The sequence below is a fragment of the Falco biarmicus genome, chromosome 3, assembly GCF_023638135.1.
Source record: "Falco biarmicus isolate bFalBia1 chromosome 3, bFalBia1.pri, whole genome shotgun sequence".
NCBI classification, from domain to species: domain Eukaryota; kingdom Metazoa; phylum Chordata; class Aves; order Falconiformes; family Falconidae; genus Falco; species Falco biarmicus.
In genome coordinates this window covers 91,420,249-91,441,096 of record NC_079290.1, presented here as the reverse complement: position 1 = coordinate 91,441,096, position 20,848 = coordinate 91,420,249, and the positions used below count along the sequence as shown (strand labels likewise).

Sequence of the window (20,848 nt, the reverse complement as noted above, 5' to 3'; positions counted from 1 at the left end):
AGTCTTACTACATCTCTAAAGAGTGCTGCTAATATTCTTTACAATTAACTCGACTAGATTGTGTTACACTGAGCAGCCAAATTGCTTGTTTTATAAAATAAAAAAAAAAATTTCTTAGAAGCTGTGAGCTTCTGTGACATTCATAACCAGCTTAAAACCTATGCAATAATAGAACAGCACAACACCACATACTGAACGATAAGAACCATGAGGTATAGTACATAAAACATTAATTATGCAAGCTGTAATGCACAAATCTAAGCGTTATTACGAATGCAATAGAATCATAGAATCGTTTAGGTTGGAAAAGACCTTTAAGATCATTAACTCCAGCCGTTAACCCAGCACTGCCAAGTCCACCACTAAACCATGTTCCCAAGTCCCACATCTACATGTCTTAAATATGTCCAGGGACAGTGACTCAACCACTTCCCTGGGTAGCCTGTTCCAATGCTTGACAACCCTTTTGGTGAAGAAATTTTTGCTAATATCCAATCTAAACATCCCTGGCACAATTTGAGGCCATTTCCTCTCATCCTATTCCTTGTTATGTGGGAGATGAGACAAACACCCATCTCGCTACAGCCTCCTTTCAGGTAGTTGTAGAGAGCAGTATGGTCTCCCCTGAGTCTCCTTTTTTCCAGGCTACACCTGGAGAACCTCCATTCCCTCAGCTTCTCCTCATCAAACTTGTGCTCCAGATCCCTCACCAGCCTCGATGCCCTTCTTTGGACATGCTCCAGCACCTTAATGTCTTTCCTGTAGAGAGAGGCCCAAAACTGAACACAGAATTTGAGGTGGAATTTGAGTGGAAACGCTTTTCAATTAACTCCTTGAATTACGTAGCAAGAAGTTTCATATAAGCAAGACTGTATCAAATAAAATAAAAAAAAAACCCAACAACTTTCACCATGAGGAAGCACCGGAAGGCTGGAACCAAACTGGTTCAGTACACAGCATATAAGCACATGAGTAGCACCATTGTGATTACTGACTGGTATTTATGTGTGGTAAAAAAATCCACCCTATATAACTAGTGGGAAACATTCCTGTTTAACACATGGACTACAATATGAAAACACATCTCCAGTGCAAAACAACTATTTTCAGAACTAATCTACCGAACAAACAACGGCAGCAATCACTTGAAGCTATTTTACTTCAGTGTTATTGAAACGGTTAAAGCTAAGCCAAACCAAATTGCAGTGTCTTCAAAATAAGGATCCTAATAGAGAGCTGTTGTGCAAGAAGGGCACGTTCCCCTACATGGCTATTGAATAGCATGAGGACATACCTTGAAAGGATCCCAGAACTCCAACAACCACAGAATGTTCAGGATTGGAAGGGAACGCTGGAAGTCACCTAGTCCAACCCCCTGCTAAAGCAGGTTCACCCAGAGCAGGTTGCACAGAATCCCATCCAGGCGGGTTTGGAATGTCCCCAGAGCAGGAGACCCCACAGGCTCTCTGGGCAGCCTGTGCCAGTGCTGTCACTCTCAAGGTACAGAAGTTTTTCCTTACATTCAGAAGGAACTTCTTGTGTTTCCGTTTGCGCCCATTGCCCCTTGCCCTGTTGCTGGGCACCACTGAAAGGAGCCTGGCCCCGGCCTCTGGGCACTCGCCCTTGAGGTATTTGCAGACCTTGATAAGGTCCCCTCTCAGGCTTCTCTTCTCCAGGCTGAACAGGCCCAGCTCTCCCAGCCTTTCCTCACCAGGGAGGTGCTCCAGCCCCCTCACCATCGCCATGGCCCTCCGCTGGCCCCTCCCCAGCAGTTCCCAGTCTCCCCTGAGCTGGGGAGCCCAGCACTAGACCCAGCACTCCAGGTGCGGCCTCAGCAGGGCCGAGCAGAGGGGCAGGATCACCTCCCTCGACCTGCTGGCCACGCTCCTCCTCACGCACCCCAGGGTCCCGTGGGCCTTCTTGGCCACCAGGGCACACTGCTGGCCCACGGGCAACTGGCTGCCCACCAGCACTGCCAGGCCCTTCCCCGCAGAGCTGCCTCCCAGCCCTCAGCCCCAGCCCGTGCTGGTGCGCGGGGCTGTCCCTCCCCAGGGCAGGACCCTGCACGGGCCTTTGCTGAACCCCATGAGGTCCCTCTCCGCCAGCTCTCCGGCCTGCCCAGGCCTCGCTGAATGGCAGCGCAGCCTTCGGGTGGATCAGCCGCTCCTCCCAGCTCTGTATCGTCAGCGACTTGCTGAGGGCGCTTCTGCCCCTTCGTCCAGGTCACTGATGAGTCAGTTGGACAGGACCGGACCCAGCAGTGACCCCTGCGGAGCACCGCGAGCTGCAGGCCTCCAGCCAGGCTCTGCACTGCTGAGCACAGCCCCCTGAGCTCCGCCATTCCGCCAGTTCTCAGCCCACCTCGCTGTCCCTCAGCTAACCCACACTGCCTGCGCCCACCTGTGAGGGAGGTGCAGGAGACAGCATCAAAAGCCTTGCTGGGGTCAAGGTAGGCAACATCCACCGCTCTCCCCTCACCTACCCAGCCAGTCATTCCATCACAGAAGGCTGTCAGGTTGGTCAAGCATGATTTCCCCTTGGTGAACCCATGTCGACTGCTCCTGATAACCTTCTTTTCCTCCATGTGCTTAGAGATGAGACTTGGACCAAGAGACTTCAGTTCTCAGTTCCAACTTACTTCTGGGCTAAGTTATTTAAACTCATGCCTTGACTTTCTTTAGAGCTAAGTACCCACTGCTCACTGGATACATGTAGTGGAAGGACCTTCTTCACGTGAGACTGCCTCAGAGCGATGCCATCCTTCCATACAAGGACTTCCTCATAGCTGACTTTCAATTACACTAACTGCATAGATAGAAAGGGGATGAGGGAAGGGGACTGCCCCTGTAACATCACTGATAAAACCTGCAGGAGAAAGTCAGCAATAGGTATTTTTCAGTGATTTGATTCACTTGTGTCCTAAATAAAAGGATGCCAGTTTTCACGCTATGCCCAAAACACTGCCTTCCTCAACATAAAGCATCATCTCCCTGCAGCAGTTGTTCACAATCACAGTTCCAACTGCAGGAAGAAGCACCTCATAAAAGGCAGTGGTGCAAAATGAAAGGGAAGACCTGTTACCCATAGGGTTCACATTCCTCAGACCTGGACTCCAGGGATGTAAACAGGCTTTACAACATGCAGTACGAGATGAGGCTTTCTTCAGATAATGAGAAGAAGCCTCACATTCATAGATCCTGGTCCTCATGAGACACTTTCACCATCCTGATACCTGCTGTAGAGACAACACAGCAGGGCACATGCAATCCAGGAGGTTTCTGGAGTGTATTGACAACCTCCTGCAGCGGGTGAGTGAACAGCTCACAAGAAGAAATGCTATAAACACCCAATTCTTACACCAGTTCAGGAAGAACACCCAATTCTTAGTAGTTCAGGAAGAACTAGTCAGGGCAGCCTTAGCTGCACTGATCATGAGATGGTAGAGTACAGGATCCTGAGAGACAGGAACAAGCCAAAAAAAGCAGGATCACAAATCTGAACTTTAAGAGAACAAACTTGTGCCTATTCAGGGATCTCCTTGGTAGAGTACCATGGGAAACAGCCCTGGAGACGAGTCCACAAGAGCCATCTGACTATTAAAGATCTCCTCCAAGCTTAAGAATGGTCCATTCTGACAAGTAGGAAATCAAGCAAAAGTGGCAGGAGGCCTCCATGATGAATAAGAAGCTCCTGACCCAAACATAAAAAGGGAATATGGAAGAGGTGTAAGTATGGACAGACAGCACAGGAGGAATACAAAGACACTGTTCATGTAGACAGGTATAGATGTAGGAAAACCAAAGCCCATATGGATTTGGGCCCAGCAAGAAGAGTTTCTACAGGTCAGTCAGCAGCAAAAAGGCAATCAGTGAAAACATGGGCCTGCTGCTGAACAGGACAACCAACCCGGTGACAAAGGACACTGAAAAGGCTGAAATACCCCACATCCTCTTCACTAGCAAGGCTGATGTTAAGAAATCAAGAGGTCCCCAAGACCCATAAGAAAGTCTGGAGCAATGAAAGCTTACCCGTGGTAGATGATGTTTAGGGGAACATTTATACACACTAGACCCATGCCGTAACACCTGGTGGGATGCATCCATGAGTGCTGAAGGAACTAGCTGATGCCACTGCAAAACCACGCTAGAAAGGTCACGGCAACCAGGGAAGGTTCCTGACAACTAGAAGGAAGGACACCTCACCGCTATCTTCATGAAGGAGGATTGAGGAAACTATAGGGTGGTCATCCTCACCTTGATCCCTGGGGGCAACTGATCTGGGAAACCATTTCCAAACATATGAAGGACAAGAAAGTGACCAGGAGAAGTCAAACATAGAATTATGAAGGTAAAATCATGTTTGACCAACCTGATAGACTCCTACAATAAGATGACTGGGCTGGTGCATGAAGGAAGAGTAGGCTAGATAAGTGGATGGTGAGATGGACTGAAAACTGGCTGAACTGCTGTGCTCAGTGTTGTGATCAGTGGCTCAAAGTCCAGCTGGAGTCCAGTCGCTACTTGTGTACCCCAGGAGTATACAATGACCTTAATAGGACAGAGCGCATCCCTAGCAAATATGCAAATGAAACAAAATCGGGAGGAGCGTTTGATAATGCCAGATGGGTACACTGCCCTTCATAGGGACCTTGCTAGGCTGGAGAAATGAGTAGAAGTGATTTTCATGAAGTTCACCAAATCGTAGTGCAAAGTCCTGCAAATCCAAAGGAACGAGAATGATCCCATGACACCAGTACATGCAGGGGGCTGACCAGTTGGGAAGAAGCTTGGCAGAAAAGAGCCTGGGGGTCCTTCTGGACACCAAGTTGACCATGAGCCGGTAAAGGCAGCCAACAGCATCTTCAGCTGCATTAGCATGAGTCACCAGAAGGTCAAAGGGAGTGATCTTTTGCCTCTACAGTGCTGAACAGTGAGACCACTGTGAATTCTGGGCTCCCAGTACAGGTATAATGGGCCTGCAAAGGGCGACAAAGGGCCAAAGGATTGGAGCATCTGTCATACGAGGAGAGGCTGAGAGAGCTGGGTTTGTTTAGCCTGAAGAAGGCTCGGAGCGGCATCTGACATGACCTGATGCATGGTGGGAAGAGTAAAGATGACTGGGGCAGACTCTTCTCAGTGGTATCCAGTGACAGGAGGTGAAGCAATAGGAACAAACTGAAAACCAGGAAATGCCATTTAAAAATAGGAAGAAGTCTGTGGTGGTGGGTGGTGGTTTTTTTACTGTGAGCGTGATGGAACTACACAGATGAGGGAACAGGTTGCTCAGGGAAGTTGTGGAGTCTCCATCCTACTTAAAACCTGACTGGACAAGGTCCTTTGCAACCTGCTCTAGCTGACTCTGCTTGAGTAAGGGAGTTGGGCTAGACAGTCTCCAGAGGTCCCTTCCAACTTTCAACCATTCTGTGAGTCTGTAAAATTATGAGACATAAAATTTTGCTTGTGTACTTCAGGTTTCCCCTCCCTGCAGACTCTCACTTTCCCACCACCCAGCATGCAAGCTATAACTTCGGGATGCAGCAGACACACAAGTGAGCACAGATTTTTACGTAAGTTGGAATTTTCCTCCATGGGCTCCAAAGACCTTGCTATTTCTTTTATTTCTTCATCTTCCCTACTGTCACTTCACTCTCTATGCCGCATAAAACCAGACACAGCCCTATTATCAGGCATAGGGATGAATTCAATTACTAGTTCATAACATGTGTGGATCACAGCAATTAGGGGTTAGCATTTGACACAGATAAAACCACAAAATAATCAGAAATGATAAGTTCTTTCATTTTGCCAGCATGGGGAAAGAGGAGACTAAAGGCCTCCCAAGGCTGAGGACCTTCTCTTTGGAGAGCACAAAAATATAGAAGGAAAAATGAAAAAGATAAAGCTGAACTCAATAGAAAAGTGTAAAGACATCCTTACTCAAGGGAGGGATTATATGCTAAAATCCCTTTGATTTTTCCATTTCACCTGTCAGCTAACAGTGGGAGGGTTTGCTTCTTAAAATTAATTCCTGTATGACTCCAAGCACCCAGGTGTCTGCAACGACTTAAAACTAAATAGAACCTTAATATCCCCAAAACTAAAGAACAAAACCCCCTGTATGCATCATGCAAGGTAAAAAAAAACAAAACAAAACAAAAAACCAAACCCAAACTGAGCATTTACTGGCTTTTAAAAATGTGATTACATGCAAGTAGGGTTTTACTCTTCAATCATCTGTCCATGTTGCATATGTAAGGAACATATATCACAGAAAAGTCAACCCGTTATTTTTGTATCTCATAAAACACATTTGCTATAAAATTTCTGGCAATAAATGCCAGAAATAGGTAAAATAACCTTCCACTACCCTACAGAATTTGAAGAAGTAAACCGAGCAATTGTGGCTATCTGCACTATAGCCAAATTGAACTAGACTGTTTAATTCATGACTACTAGGACAGCAACAGCCATAAAACCAGAGCCATTTCTTCAGTCTTATGCTTAACTGCTCAGCGCAACAAGTTTCAACTGCTCAAAGCAAGAGATCTTTTAGTAAGGTTACACTGCATTTTTGCTTCAGAAATTTGTAAAAAAGAAAACATTTACCAGCTTCACCAGTTCAACACAACTAAAACCAAAAAATCTTACAGCACAATCGAATACTGATGAGATCACTTGTCCTTCAGAAAAAAGTTAAAAGTTCATATCTATCTAGATGTGTGCATCTACTGAAATACTATGCAAGAAGAGATGTATCATTTTGGCTAACCTAGCATTTAGATAACTCATTTTCAAGACATTCAACAGACAACAGAATTTAGATTAAGGCATGTGCATGCTACCTACACACAGCAATAATTATTATTGAGAATCAATATATTGTAAACATTCCCACAAAACCTAACTAAATGAAAACAAATCATGGTCAGCACACCAGATTCCCAAGGCACCAAAAGCCAAAGCAGCAGGGCATATAAAGACTAGATAGGAAAAAAAATAAATGAGGCTAAACTATTTACTCAGTAACTATGAAATGAATGTGCTACTGTTTTCTGAACATCCAATGGAGAAGCTACAGTGCAGAGAGCTAATCCCCATTTCTCACCAAAACAGACAGGAATGCACACTGGATAGTTTGTTCCTACTGATCATTCTGTTAAGTTTACTGGTTTTAATAAGGAGCAAGTTTCAGTCTTCTCTCACTTTCTTCCATGAACAAGATCAGATCAGCCTCCCAGTGACCTCCTTTATGAGTCACAGTCCTCACTATTTATGATTCAGAAAAATGTCTTCTCTGACAGTATTTCCCAGACTACTGTGGGTTCATTCCAAGAACCAATTTCATCTTCATTGGTTTCCTACAGGAAACCAGACCAACTTCCTATTATTTTATTTTCCTTCATTTCAGCATGGCTCACATAAACTAACTGGAAGTGAGAGTGATAGAAAACTTTATTCTGCATAAACACAAGCCAACATAAACACCACCAAAAAATACTGAAGACGTCACTGGTTCAAAGTCACCAGAATGTGAAGCAAGCTAAGATTAGAAGTTCTTTTCCCTCCTTCCCCAAACACGATGCACACAGGCAAAACCAGTTCATTTATATACCCATAGTTTAACGGTAAGAGCTGTTCGGGTCTACAGTGAAGACATTCATCCCTAACAGGTAGCCAAGTTCTACTACCACCAGCCACGTGGAGACAGCTGGGGACTAGAATATTAGTACCATGCTAACATCACCAAAGGGACACTAGTAATTTCCATGGAGATTGTTATCCAATGCACTAGTTCAAGAAGAAAAATGCTGGAACATCTAGCTGTAGACTGCAAATACCCAGCAAGGTTTGCTGGCTCAGGTTTCACTCTGCAGAGCAGCAGTTAAATTGCCTTCTGACCACAGTTGTCCTTGGACTCATGTTGCCTTGTTCTTGTACTGCTGTACCTGAGCTAATAAACCCATCCAGACTCATGTTTACCACAGAGCAAACTGAGTAATTCAATCATGCAAGCAATTTAAAAGCAAAATTATTCTCATTTCCCCTCTATATTCTGCTGTTCATCTTGTCAATAACTGGTTTCCTCTTGCTGCGTTTCAAGGCTTGCAGAGTGATAGGAACAACACATTGCTTTTTGTAGGAAGGCTGGCTTACAAAACTAAAGGGAAACTGATTTTCATGGGGCTTAAATGCTCCTTCAGTTCTCACTTGAAGAGAGACCAGGGACTATTACCACTTAAGAATACTTTCACACTGCATGCAATAAGGACAGGACATGACTGACTGACAATTTATTTCAATGACAATTTGCTACCTGGCCATCAGTTTCAGTTTGTAATCATGAAGTGAAGTATGAATGAGGTTGTTGCAAGCAGAGGTCACTTGTTAGTAAACTGAGCTATTCCATGATAGAGCAATGCAGCTTAACGTACGTTAAATGGAAATTAAAGTTAACCTCTCCACCATCCATTTTCTTTCCTTATGACGCAGCTGTACTTACCAGGGTCAAGTTACTCATCTTCAACAAGTCCTTTCTGTTTCAGTGTCTGTAACTTGATTTTTTCCAACCCAAATCCCAGAAACATTATAATACTGCAAGCAGTAACAAAGCTGTTTTCTCTATTTGTAGGTCAATCTTTCAAAGAATACCACCTGCATGAAAACTTTTATAGGCGAGGCTACTCCACAAGTGACACACTCAGATACATACGTATATTAATTTTAATGCTGATGGAATAATGTGGTTCTAAGCACTGTTTGGTCGAACAACAGGACGGATCAGCAGCAAACTCTACAGCAAATGTTGTTTCATATGGTAGAAAAATCAGATTTTTCAACCTGTGGATTTTGCTGATAACGACAATTTAACCTCTCTTATTCTGATGTCTTTATATATATTCAGTAGCAAGACACACAGTAATTCCGCACTGCAGGAAACACAACTATCTTGATTTAAGAGAGCCTTTACCTGTCAGAGTTAACAGCTGTTAAAATAACTATAAATGCTGCAGTCTAAGATAATCAAAGCAATATATCATCCACCAACACACACTCACAATTCTCAGCGTCAGAAGCTACTCACCTTGACGTGGCTCTGAGCTCCCAGGTTGTATATCTCAGAGGGTTTGACTTCATTGATGATCTTCACCAGGCAGGTGCTGTCCGTGAGGTCACCATAATGCAGCTTCATGTCTTCAGAGTTTAAGAACACAGAGTTAATACACTTTAGTCCCAGAACAATATGGGATTCTTGGTCCAAACCCTATCCCAGGTTTAAAATCCAACTAAACATTTATTGGAAAAAGTTAAGAGATCACTGGCTGAACAAGTTTTTGCTTTGTTTTCTTCCCTGCTTTAAAAGCACAAAATATGTTTCCTTGCAGGTATAATGAATTCCATTTCATATTCTTTACTCAATAATCTGATTTACCTAGCAACATTTATATAATTTGTTTAATAGTTTACACATCATTAACCCACGCTGCCTGAATTAGATCAATGTCATATATAGAATTTCAGCCACAAAAAAACCCCAAACCCCAAACAACACCCCCCCATCATTTTAATTCAGGCTTCCAACCTTTGATTCAAGGGTTTTTAATAACAACTTAAGCATACATCGATAGCTTTCTCCTCCTTCCCAAGATGCAGCACATGTTTAAATTCCTCATTGTGAATAATTCCACAACACAACAAAAATGCTTAAGGTACCTACAAGATGAACAGTCAGGTAACATTACAGTACAAGCCACTACATTTATTACTATTGTTTTTTCCATTTAAAAGATAGATACACACTTGAAAGGAATTTCAGAGGACATGGTAACTGCCAATGAAACATGCTTCATAGTATTACACACCAAAATCTCAAAGGCGGTTAGATACATCAAAGAGCTGTTATTTACCCTTTCCTGACTGAGTTACTTTCTAATTTGTGTGTGAAAAAGTAGGTAAGAGCATGAGAGCAACTTCTGTCAAAATCAAAAGAGCAGGTTTGCAATGGCTTATCAACTTGTCCTTGGACCTACATCCTGACCTGCCAAGACGTTATTCCAGAAGTAAAATTTATTCTGATGAAACAGGTCTCATTTTCCTCTTATTGGGGTGGGTGGGGGTGGATATATCATAGCATCACACTACTATTCATGTATTTATTCAACAAAAAGAAAAAATCTTGTTGTAACTATTGACATTTACATTTACTTGCCATATTTATCTAGTTTCATTTGATGGTTTTGACCTTAATAAATTTATTTACATTGCCCTGTGTGTCTTATCTTTAGGAAAAAGAAGGAATTCCTATTTCAGTACAGTCTAGAAGTCTTCCCATTTGACAATGGTCACCACTTTTGGGGGGCTGTATCATCTACAGATCTTATCAACTTGATTTTTTCTTTTTTTTTTTTTTTTTAATTCTGAAACCAAGAAATACAAGGTTTGTTACAAGAGACTACCATATGAATCCATACTAGGTTTTATTAAAATGCTGTAGAGATATGTGAAATTAATTTTTTTTTTAAATGTTTTAGTGGTTTTTTAGTATTTTTTTTTTTTACATTTTAAGGCAGCAAGGAAGCAAGAGATCACACAGTTTTCAGGTGTTCAGCTTTGCAAATTGCTATTTAACAGGTCCTTGAGACTTCAGGTTGATAAAGTGATACAACCCATCAAGTCACAGTATGGTCTTGAGGTGTGCTTTTACCATCCACATTGCTCAAAAAGGTCAGTTCTGAAGAAACTTCAAGACCCAGCTGAAGCTATAGCTAACAGGTATGGGAATTATAATACAACTTTCTTAAAAAAAAAAAGCTAACAGTGATTAAGTATGAAGGCTGGCAAGCAGGTTATGGACCCTTTTTGCACATACTTATTAATTATCCATGATGTGGGCTGCCTTCATTCCTGCCACCAGCTCTATACAAGCTGTGCTGGAACACCATGTTTCCACTTGTATGGGATGCAGCTGTCCTGCTTCCTAAATGAAATTCAATACATGAAACCAGTTCTGCCTGTTGACCGCAGCATACACAAGATCCCAAATGGTTGTAGGATAGCATGTATCTGGATATTGGTGCTAACTTGCAATTCTCAAAACTATTGGTGTCCAGACCACCTCAACAACTGCTGCATTTTTCTTGCAACACTAAAAAGAGACCAAGAGCAAGCACCACCTAACCAAGTTCTCTGATGTCCTGAAAAAAGTTGTAACTGCCAGCTCTGCGGACTGGTGGGATCAGGGAAGAACCCAAATGCACTACCCTTTCTGCACCAGAAAGAACGCTTCCCCTAGGCAACAGGGGCCTTTCTTCTTCCTCTGCTTACTTTGGCTGAGAGTTAAATGAAATCTCCCTGCCAACTGAGCCAGCCTTTCAGAGAGGAACAAGCAGAGGACACTGTTACAAGAGACGGGCCAGGGAGCAGCAGCAGCTCTGTAGGAGCCTTAGGGTTTGAAAGAGCAACTGCTTCCTCTCCAGCAGCAGCTCAGCAGGTAAGAGGTGCCACAGACAGGCTCCCTCTTCCTACACCAAAGACATCCAGTTCTCCCACCATGCCTTGGCCAGAGAGCAGCCTCAGAGCTTCCCCCAGGGGAAGGTGGGATGCCAGCTGGACTGAGCTGAGCATCAGAGGTACCCTCTCACAATTACCTTAAGTTTAAAGCTCTGACAGGGGAATGTCCATTTTGGTCTACCATCAAGTCTTCAAAGCTTCTTGTCCAAATGGCTTTTTTGAAGGGGAGCAGGGCATGAGGCTTTGTTCATTTTCTGACCCATGAAAAAGAGGTCTTTCAAAGAGTAATATGTTAAGTGGAAGCACTTACTAGAAACGGGGTTTATTTGGTACAAAGATTTATAAACACAGATCAGATTACTAAAACTCAGAAGTTTTGACATGTTATCCAATCTAAAAACCTTCTTAGCAAGCAATAGCTGGAGGGCTTGCTTCAGGAAACACCTTATTTTCCTTCTTGCTTCCTCTACACTTTTTTTTTTTTTCATTAAGAGGTTGACCGTCAATGAAGATCATCATCTTGCAATGTGTAATCAATTCCTCATGGGAAGAACATAGGGAAAAGACAAAATTAAGGTTTGCTCTCATCAGCCACTATTGCTTCTTTGCTTCCTCCAGTACTGCCTGGAAACCCATTGTTTCCAAACAGTTTCCATGGAGCAGCCTTTCCTGAGATTCCAAGTCCAATTCCTCCTCCTCCCATTCATATGGCTGCATTCCTCAGTTAAAGGAAAATGAGATAAGAAGTGGGGAAAAACATTTAAGGTTTGCTTTCTTTTTCCTTTCTTCCATCCCTTTCCTTAAATGTTCATATACATATTTATCACCATCTACATTGTCTTCTCAAATCACTTTCCATATTCACAAGATGGTCCTCACAATGCATTGGTTCCCGTTTCATTTCTTTTGCTTCATTTTAGCTCATGAGCCATGAATTTAAGTCATGGGAAACACAGTTCTTACATTGTCCTTGACGGAAGCACAGGTTTCAGTATCCCTCATGAAGATATTTTATTCAATTTTACCCCTTTGTCAATCAGATGTTTTAAGGAGCAATGTACAGTAAGTAGCAACTATTCACAGCAAATACCACTGAAGCCATGTCAGAAATTAAGTATTTTTTAAAAAATTACAAGCAAAGGTCAAGCGAAATCTAAAATTTGCATTACATATCACAATTCAATAAAATCAGGCTCTGTTTAACTGTGGTGGGAAGCAGACTTCAAAAGACATGAGATTTATTTACAGCATGGAGATATTTACCATAACAGTACCTTAAATCGGACTATTTAGGACAGTATCAGTCTGCACAACTCTACAAAATATGCATAGCGTAAGAAGTGTATGCTTGTTAAAACACTCAATCCTTCTGCAGAACTGGAGCCATCTAACATTTGAGTTTCTTCTCATTAAGTGACCAGTTAACCTTCTTTAAGGTAAAATACTCGATTTTTGCAAAGTGTACGCTGAAGGTAACGATTGCAGCTTTCCAAATTATCATTGGTAACAGAATGCAGTAAGTTGTCAGCAAATTGCAAAAAGCAATGCCTTTCCTTCAGGGAACAGGTAATCATTTCCTTGGGTGCAGAAATTCAGAAGGTCCAAAGATTCATTCTTCTTGTCATCAGTAAGAATTGATCATGTTTCATTCATGCTGTCACACAGACTGTCCCCAAACTTTCACCTCCATCAGGCACTGAACAGCTCACGAGAGAACAGAAGTGGAATGCTTAAGATAACCGCCTCAAAAAAAAATAAATACTTACTAGTCCAGTATCTTTGTGTTTTCAACCACACATAGCTTTTTGCAAGCCCAGCCATTTTCCAATTGCTACAGCCTAGCTATGCGTGAACTGGGTCAGCACCTCTACACAGCAGAAAGTGCCTTCCTGGGCCCCTCATTTTTCCCTCTTGGTAACTCACACACAATATCTATACTTTGTCACATTTTCATCAGAGAAAAACAGTCTCTTTTCTTTTTGAGACAGAGCAACTAGCTACGACAAGCAGGGAAAAGGGAAGCTTAGCTATCAAGGGGGGTTGATTTAAATAACCAATACAAAGTCAAGCACAGCTTGAAAATTGCTACTCATTAATAACATTTAGACAGAGAAAACTGGGATTCCCTTACTGCTCCTGGGGACCTTTCTCCACCAAGCACACAATACAGACAAAAAAAACCAACACAACTTTAAATATAAAACCAGAGTCTTACTTCCTTCAGTGTGAGCCTGTGGGTTCTTATAGAGATGTTCAATCCGGCCTGTATTAAAAGAACTAGACCGACGAACGATGCCATGTACCTGGGAATTGAACAAGGAAAAATACAAGAGGAAAGTGGTAAACATTAAGAGGGAAGTGTTCATCACCATCACTCTTTTCATATACGTGGGCCCAACCCTTATACCAGGTAATCAGAGATCGCCGCTACTCCTAAAGGCAGACGGTTAACCAAATCATAACAAAACTCTTGGAGATGAGCTCTGATGCAGTTATGTTTATTTTAGTACCCATGAGTGGTTTCACATTCTCCCTTGTTGACACCACTAGCAGCCCCAGCATCACACACAGTACAGAAATCACACTGAATTGCCCTAGAGCACCATCTCCCAGTGAGTGAGACTTGCCAGCATTACTGGAGTTGAAGAAGCAATATATGAATCTCAAGATAACCACTTCTCCCTGGCTGCAGAGAAGTCTCTCTGGAACCTGAGATGTTGGGCATGGAAAAAGCAGCAGCAGGAGATGGGACTAGGGAGAGGAGAGAGAGAGCAGAGAGAGGAAAAGGAACACAAGAGGAAAGAGGGGGCGGCAGCTGCAAGACCCAAATACATTTTTAGAAAACAGCTGTTATTCACTTTCTGGGGTGTTGGAGGAACAGCCAGAACAGGCAGTGCTGTTTTGTGGACCTCATGAGTCAGTGTTCTCCAGTGGGTTATGAGACACACAGGCAAGCCTAAGGCTGAAACACAGGTTGGGAATTTCCTTTAACTAGCCATGATAAATAAGTTGGTGAAAAAAAACACAACACTGGTTCTGACTAACATTAAAGAAAAGCCCATTTGTGTCTAACATTAGAGAAATTGTTTGAACACTGATCCTGTTTCCTCCTTATGTAAGACAGTCAAATGCCTGCTGCCAAAATTCACATTAGTTTAGGTTACCAGCTGCAGAAGTTGTCCTTGCACAAGTGAAATCAAGCTTCTGCACCCAACTGTCCTCCACTCTTCCCTGCCCTTTATTTCTGAAAGTTATCTCTTACACTTCGATGCATCCTACACTTGGTTGGGTTGGGTCATCACTCTCTCGCTTCATGTTAACTTGTACCTGTGAGAATATACTAGCAAGAACAGGCAGTTTTGGGTCTTAGTTTGGTTTTGTTTGGGGATTTTTGTTTTACACATAACACAAACTGCAGTCACTGACACAGAAAACACCATCTTAAGTCTCAAACTTAACTGAGAAAAAAGATACGCACAACCACAGTGAGACCAGTTGCTGCATTAAGAATGACATTTTGCTGGTAGGTTCTCTAACAACAGCTGAATAGCTTTGTGTTTACAACTTACAAGTCACATTTATGATGCCAGTTTCCTTGCACAAAATCTCTTGTGTGCCCAGCCACACCACAGGCTCACAACGTACCTTGTTCTACAATTCAAATGCTAAACTTCCCACTACTGAGTAAAATATTTTCATTTTGAGGATCAATGGGGAACTAAGAAACATGGTCCTGCAAATGTAATTCCCATCAAATAATGAATTTATGCAGATTAATTTTCAAATTTATGTAGTTGAAAGCCTCATCGAAATAATTATTTATAGAATGTGTTAAAAATTTATAGGGACATAAGGTTTACAGAGAAACACTTTGAAAAAGACACTTCCATAAAAACTTCACTTTTGCAAAAGATGTTGGAACTATTTTGAGTAGTCAAATGAACATCTGTTTTTGTTGAGTAAAAAAATCAGACCTCACAGTTTTAAAGCATCAAACTATTTAAAGGAAGGTAACTGAAGTGCTCTACAACTCATAGCAAAATGAAATATTTCGGCTTAAAGTCCTGATGAGAGACTTCTTGAGCTCTCAATTATCTATCTCCAAATGGAATCATGCTGAAATTCAAGTTAATGCAAATGATTGACGAAAAAGTCAAATATTGCTAGCTCAAAGCTTGATGAAAGATTGTGCTTGCAAGAGCTGTGTGTCAGCTGAATGACTGGGATACGAACATTTGACCAATGATATGTACTAAACACAATCACCCCAGGACTTCAAAAAGTTTCAGCAGACAAACAAGACCCTACTGCATCCAGCAATAACAAGAAAACATATAAACCCAGTTTTGTTTTTTTCTTTTTTCCTCCCACTCCTTTTTCTGGTATGCACATACAAGAGAAAGAAAACCTGCCAAATGCTTAATCCATGACAGCAATATTACCGTAAAAAAACTGATGAAAGGTACCTTTGTCTGCATGGGACAGGTGAAATGCAAACTTTGTGACAAGCCAAAATGTGTGCAAACTGGTTAATCTAGTTAAGTATGTAAGATCAGTGAATTTTTCTCAACAGGGCTTGTTCTTTAAATAGACTGAAATTTAAAAAAACTTAAATGAACCATCTCAGTTAGGGAGGCAGTACATTATCAAGTCTACTCTTGTGTTCAGTTATTCAGGAACAGAGGTCCCTAACTGGGAACACAGGAAAGAATTCCAACAAATAGATGGAGATTTGAGGAACAGAAGAAAAAAACCCTTTACCCAATTATTGTAACCTTTCCATTGTGGAAAGGGTTATGTTTTGTTTTAATTGCAGTTAGCAGTTCCTAATTCCTTTGTAGACTAGGAATGAGTGTGTGCTTTTGCCTTTAAAGTAGCAGAAGCAACCACAACGATATCTCTCTTCCCCAAATGGAATGGAGAAATAGTAAAAATAACCGATTTACAACACTGAAAACCAACCACAAACAAGCAGATCAATCAACCAAGCGAGCAAAAGGATGGTATAAGCAAGGCAAGATTGGCCACATGCAAAAGCATGGCAAGCAGAGACTAAGAAGAGACTTCTGAGCTATGAAGCAGTATTAAGACAGAATAAATAAAATCCAAACTTAGAATGAGCATTAACTTTTACTAAACCCCCAGAAATAATACATTGTGGCAAGATTAATTTGACCACCCCTTTCCTTCCATTATCACACATTTTGGAAGCCTCTTTCATGACTGAGAAGGCCAACATTCTCACATATATGCCCACAACAGTTCAAAACTATCAAATCATACCATAAAAATGTGATTGCTTCTTTGGTGGGCCACAAAAAAAGACTATTTTGCCAGGGAAAATTATGCATTGAGAAGGAATCAAGCTTCCTTTATTTTAAGGAAAAAATAAATGAAAATCATGTGCTAAGCAAGAATATAATTAATCCAAGAGAAAGGGTGGAAAATAACACTACCAAAGTATATTTTTGGGTTTTGGGGTGGGTTTTTTTGCTTTTTAAACAGAGAAAGCAAAATGCAAGGTTTTCATTGCTGGAGTATAACTGCCAAAATAGAAGGACCTTCAGCTGGGGGGGGGGGGGGGGGGGGGGAACGACACACAGAACAAACAAGAGATTCTTATTGCTTTATGTGGTACATTGCATCATAAATTATTCCCTAATTCCTTACAGTTTTGGCTCACACAGGTCGCTGCTTATCTGAGTTGGCGGGAAACATGCAAAGCAGCTATACCCTGAGGAGAAGAGGGAATCCACCAGTGGACGTTAGATGATAAATAGTACAATAAGCTGGCATGATTACAGGCCATGTTGCACATTCCTCTCCGGAGTTTTGATTTGTTATCTAGGGTTGGAGTGGAAAACATACACAGAGAAGGACAGAAGCAGAGGAAGCTGGAGCTGCAGCATCCAAACGACTCCATCAGCCCACAGCCGGTCACCGAGTCACTCACCTCGTAGCCTTTTTCCAGCAGGAACTCAGCCAAGTACGATCCATCCTGGGAAGAGTAAAATATAGGAAAATGTTAGAAACACAGTGAATGGGCCAGGGAGATTGGGACTGGTTGAGGTCTCAAAAAATGGAAAAAAAAGAAATATGCAATGAATCGACCGGGTTAACAAGCATATACTTTGATTTCTCCAGATTTATACACTGACCCAAAAATACAACAGACTCCTTTTAGATAATTTTAGATTAAGAAGCAGTATATTTTAAGATAACTTGCTTACAAATACTGGTTGAGAACTACTCTCTCTTGAATCTCTTCCCAAGCTTCATTATGAAGCGCCTGGGGACATCTTTCCAAAATATCCTAACCACAGTTATTGTATTCGAACCATTTTGGAGACAAGGAAGGAAAAACATGCTTGAAAAATTGGTGCAAGCTTGGCATACTCTGCAAACTGACATGCCTCTGTAAGCACTGTGTCACACTCGTGTCTCCCTTGCACACACGCTTCTTCCACAAGCCTTCTGTGGGCAGCAATAATTCTGCTTGCCTAACCAACTGAGTTTTCAAAAACATCCGTAGCACACCCCATATTTATACTACAGAATACAAGCCATTTTCACATTTTATATATCATTGAGGGTTGAGAGTTTGTGTTGTTTTGGTTTGGGTTTTGGGGTTGTGTTTTTTTTTTTCTCTCTTTTCTTGCTTTTAAATCCTTGTCAAACTTAAACTCCCAGAAAGCAAATACTTCAAAACACATGCTAGCACATGTTTTCCTGAAATAAGATTATTTTCCTGGCATCATTATTGCCAGGATTACCAAACACAATAAGTTGTATTATCCTTATAAATGTGTATGCACCATCACAAACCCAGCAAAGCTTACCCCTCCAGAAGAGTGCTCGCGAACCAATTCTGTAAATATTATCCATGCCCAAAGAATCTGCATCTTTTCACTGACTTTTTGAACTTGTTCCTTTAATGTGTGAGAGTATTCCCCCAGAGTCAACTGACTTGCCATGTAAAGACCACTAAAACATAAGATGCCACCTATACTTACACGCTTAAACTCTACTATGGGGATCTGCTCTGCCATGATCACGGCCAGAGACACCGAAGTGCAAAACTAAACTGACATCTCTTTGGTACCTGATTCTCCTTGGTCGCTCAGTCCACTAAAATAAATATATAAATATATAAATAAGAAGGTGACAGTGGGAGACCCAGAAAGTGCAAAGGAGATGAAAAAAGAAGGGCTGTGATTACTTAGGAAGTTGATGGGAAACAGACTTGACTAGGATTGAACCCTGTCAATAAGGTCTTGTTCTTCTCACCCAGGCCATTGCTCAAACTTTCCAGTCACCCTGGAACATTTTGCACCAGCAGTGGCACTCACTTCCTCTGCGTTTCCTTTCCAGGTCTATCAAGTGATAGGGCTGGGCTTTACAATGAGTGGGAAACAGGCAGCAAGTGTGAAAGCTACTGGTTTCTGCCTCTAGCACAGCACAGCTGATGTACTGTCTGGTAACTGCACACAGTGCAGGTTCATGCTGTCCTGCACTGTGATACCATATCACACACAGCCCCCAAGTTTCACGTTTCCCTTCCTTTTCTTTTCAGTACAGCAGCTGTCAATGCAAACAGCAATCAGAACAGCGATCAAAGTGTCAAAGAATGTGCACCTTGTAAGGATAGTATGGTTTCCATCTTTTCCTAATGAGGTCAAGGAGCAAATATTAAGCACGCTCTATAAGTGATTTAAGCCTTTATCGATAGGAGACTGCATTATTCACAGATATTCTATTCTCAAAGCTATTGATTTCCATTTATACTACAATCAGAGCTTTGAAGATTCAGGAATCACTAAATCAGGAAAGGAATAATACAGGAGCTAGGCGTTTAGCAACAAATTTCAATTTTTGTTAGGGTTGGCAGATTTTGCTTTATTTGAGCCACACACTGCCAACCATATCCATTCCTGGTTTTGATCTGAGTAGTCATGGACCAGCATGAAATGCATGACTTGGGTCAGTCCATGAAGTTAGGGACTGGGGGGCAAGGTCTTCCCTTTTGTAAGCAAGTCTTATAGTCACCTTGACCCTATTTTACTGAATGTTTTACCCCAAGACTATAGGTCTAAATCATATCCTCTTCAATACTGAAAAAAGCCAATACCAGCTTAGGTGGCGGTGAGCACATGCAATCAGCAAAGCATTAGTATACCCAGCGTCCAGTCTGATCATTGCGGTACTATACAGGTACGCCACTCCCTCTAAGTCAACCACAAAAGCAAGGCGAAAAAAACAGTCTGTACATGAGAGTGCTTGGTTACTATGCTCTCTGCACTGGGCAATACGCTATTCTACTTTAAAAGTGTTGGCACATTTGAGAGCGAGCTTTTGCTAATGTAAAGTACCCAGCTACTGCTATTTAGTTTATAACAAATCAACACCACCTTAGAAGACAGAAGTAGTTCCCTTTGTCTGTGGCCAAAACATCAGTCTTAAAAGAAAATAGCCTACAAACTGCCTTCAGTTGGATTGCAATGAGACCTGACCGCACAGATACGTCAGACCAGCTTGAATGATCAAAACAGTTTAACAAGACTGATTAAATAAACCACCTCAGTTAAAACAGTTCTTCATCAGCACACTCTGACATATCAGACTTGAAGAATCACTATGCTGTCTTCAGCCAAATAGTAGTTTGGAAGCACATACAAAGAATGATACTTCAGCTGGCTTCCAAGACACAGCAGCAGGTTTCCAACTGCAGCTGCCTTACAACATGTCTGTAAAATTCCCAGACAAAAGAAAACAGTCACATAAACTAGAGTGAGACAACTTTAGGATGCAATATTTTATACTTAATATAGTAGTTAATGTCAATAACTTCAATAAGCTTTGACAGACTATCAAAGAAAACCCTTTCCAGAGTGAAGAAATTGAGACATAAACAAGAGCTAGACAGTGCTTTGCCACAAATAGCTAGAATAAAAAAAGCATCAAGTTTGACTTGATCCATGAGCAAAGAATAGGATCATTTATCCAGAAAATTGAAAAGAAGCGGAAATAAACAGCCTGTATAACAATCCAAATCTCTTATTTTGCAATGTTCTATGCAGGGAAATTCCATTTGCAACAGGCTCGTTTTGGATTTTTATTGACACAGTCAGAGCAGGCTGTAAAAGCAAGCTCAAATGCAAGACATCTTTGCCTTCTTCCTTTGATATGGCCAGTTCCAACATCCTTCTGCAAAGCTCCTGGATTCAAGAACTAGATTATGTCCTACCCGAGCAAGCGTAATCTACAGGAGGAGACTCCCTCTTCCCCGCAGCTTCTCTCTGCTAGTAAGGAGTGGAAGAATGTACTAGATGGATGAAGAAACA

At 41.8% G+C, this 20,848-nt stretch overlaps 1 protein-coding gene across 2 annotated transcripts in view; it reads right to left on the bottom strand.

Annotated features, from left to right (window-relative positions):
• GMDS (GDP-mannose 4,6-dehydratase) overlaps positions 1 to 20,848 on the bottom strand; it is a 426,920-nt gene that overhangs the window by 341,075 nt on the left and 64,997 nt on the right. For both annotated transcript variants that reach the window (XM_056331388.1, XM_056331389.1), the window contains 3 exons: positions 17,461 to 17,505; positions 13,723 to 13,810; positions 9,082 to 9,191 (listed from right to left, as the gene is read on the bottom strand). In XM_056331388.1, coding sequence (XP_056187363.1) covers positions 9,082 to 9,191; positions 13,723 to 13,810; positions 17,461 to 17,505 — 243 coding nt within the window. The remainder of the gene's footprint in view (positions 1 to 9,081; positions 9,192 to 13,722; positions 13,811 to 17,460; positions 17,506 to 20,848) is intronic.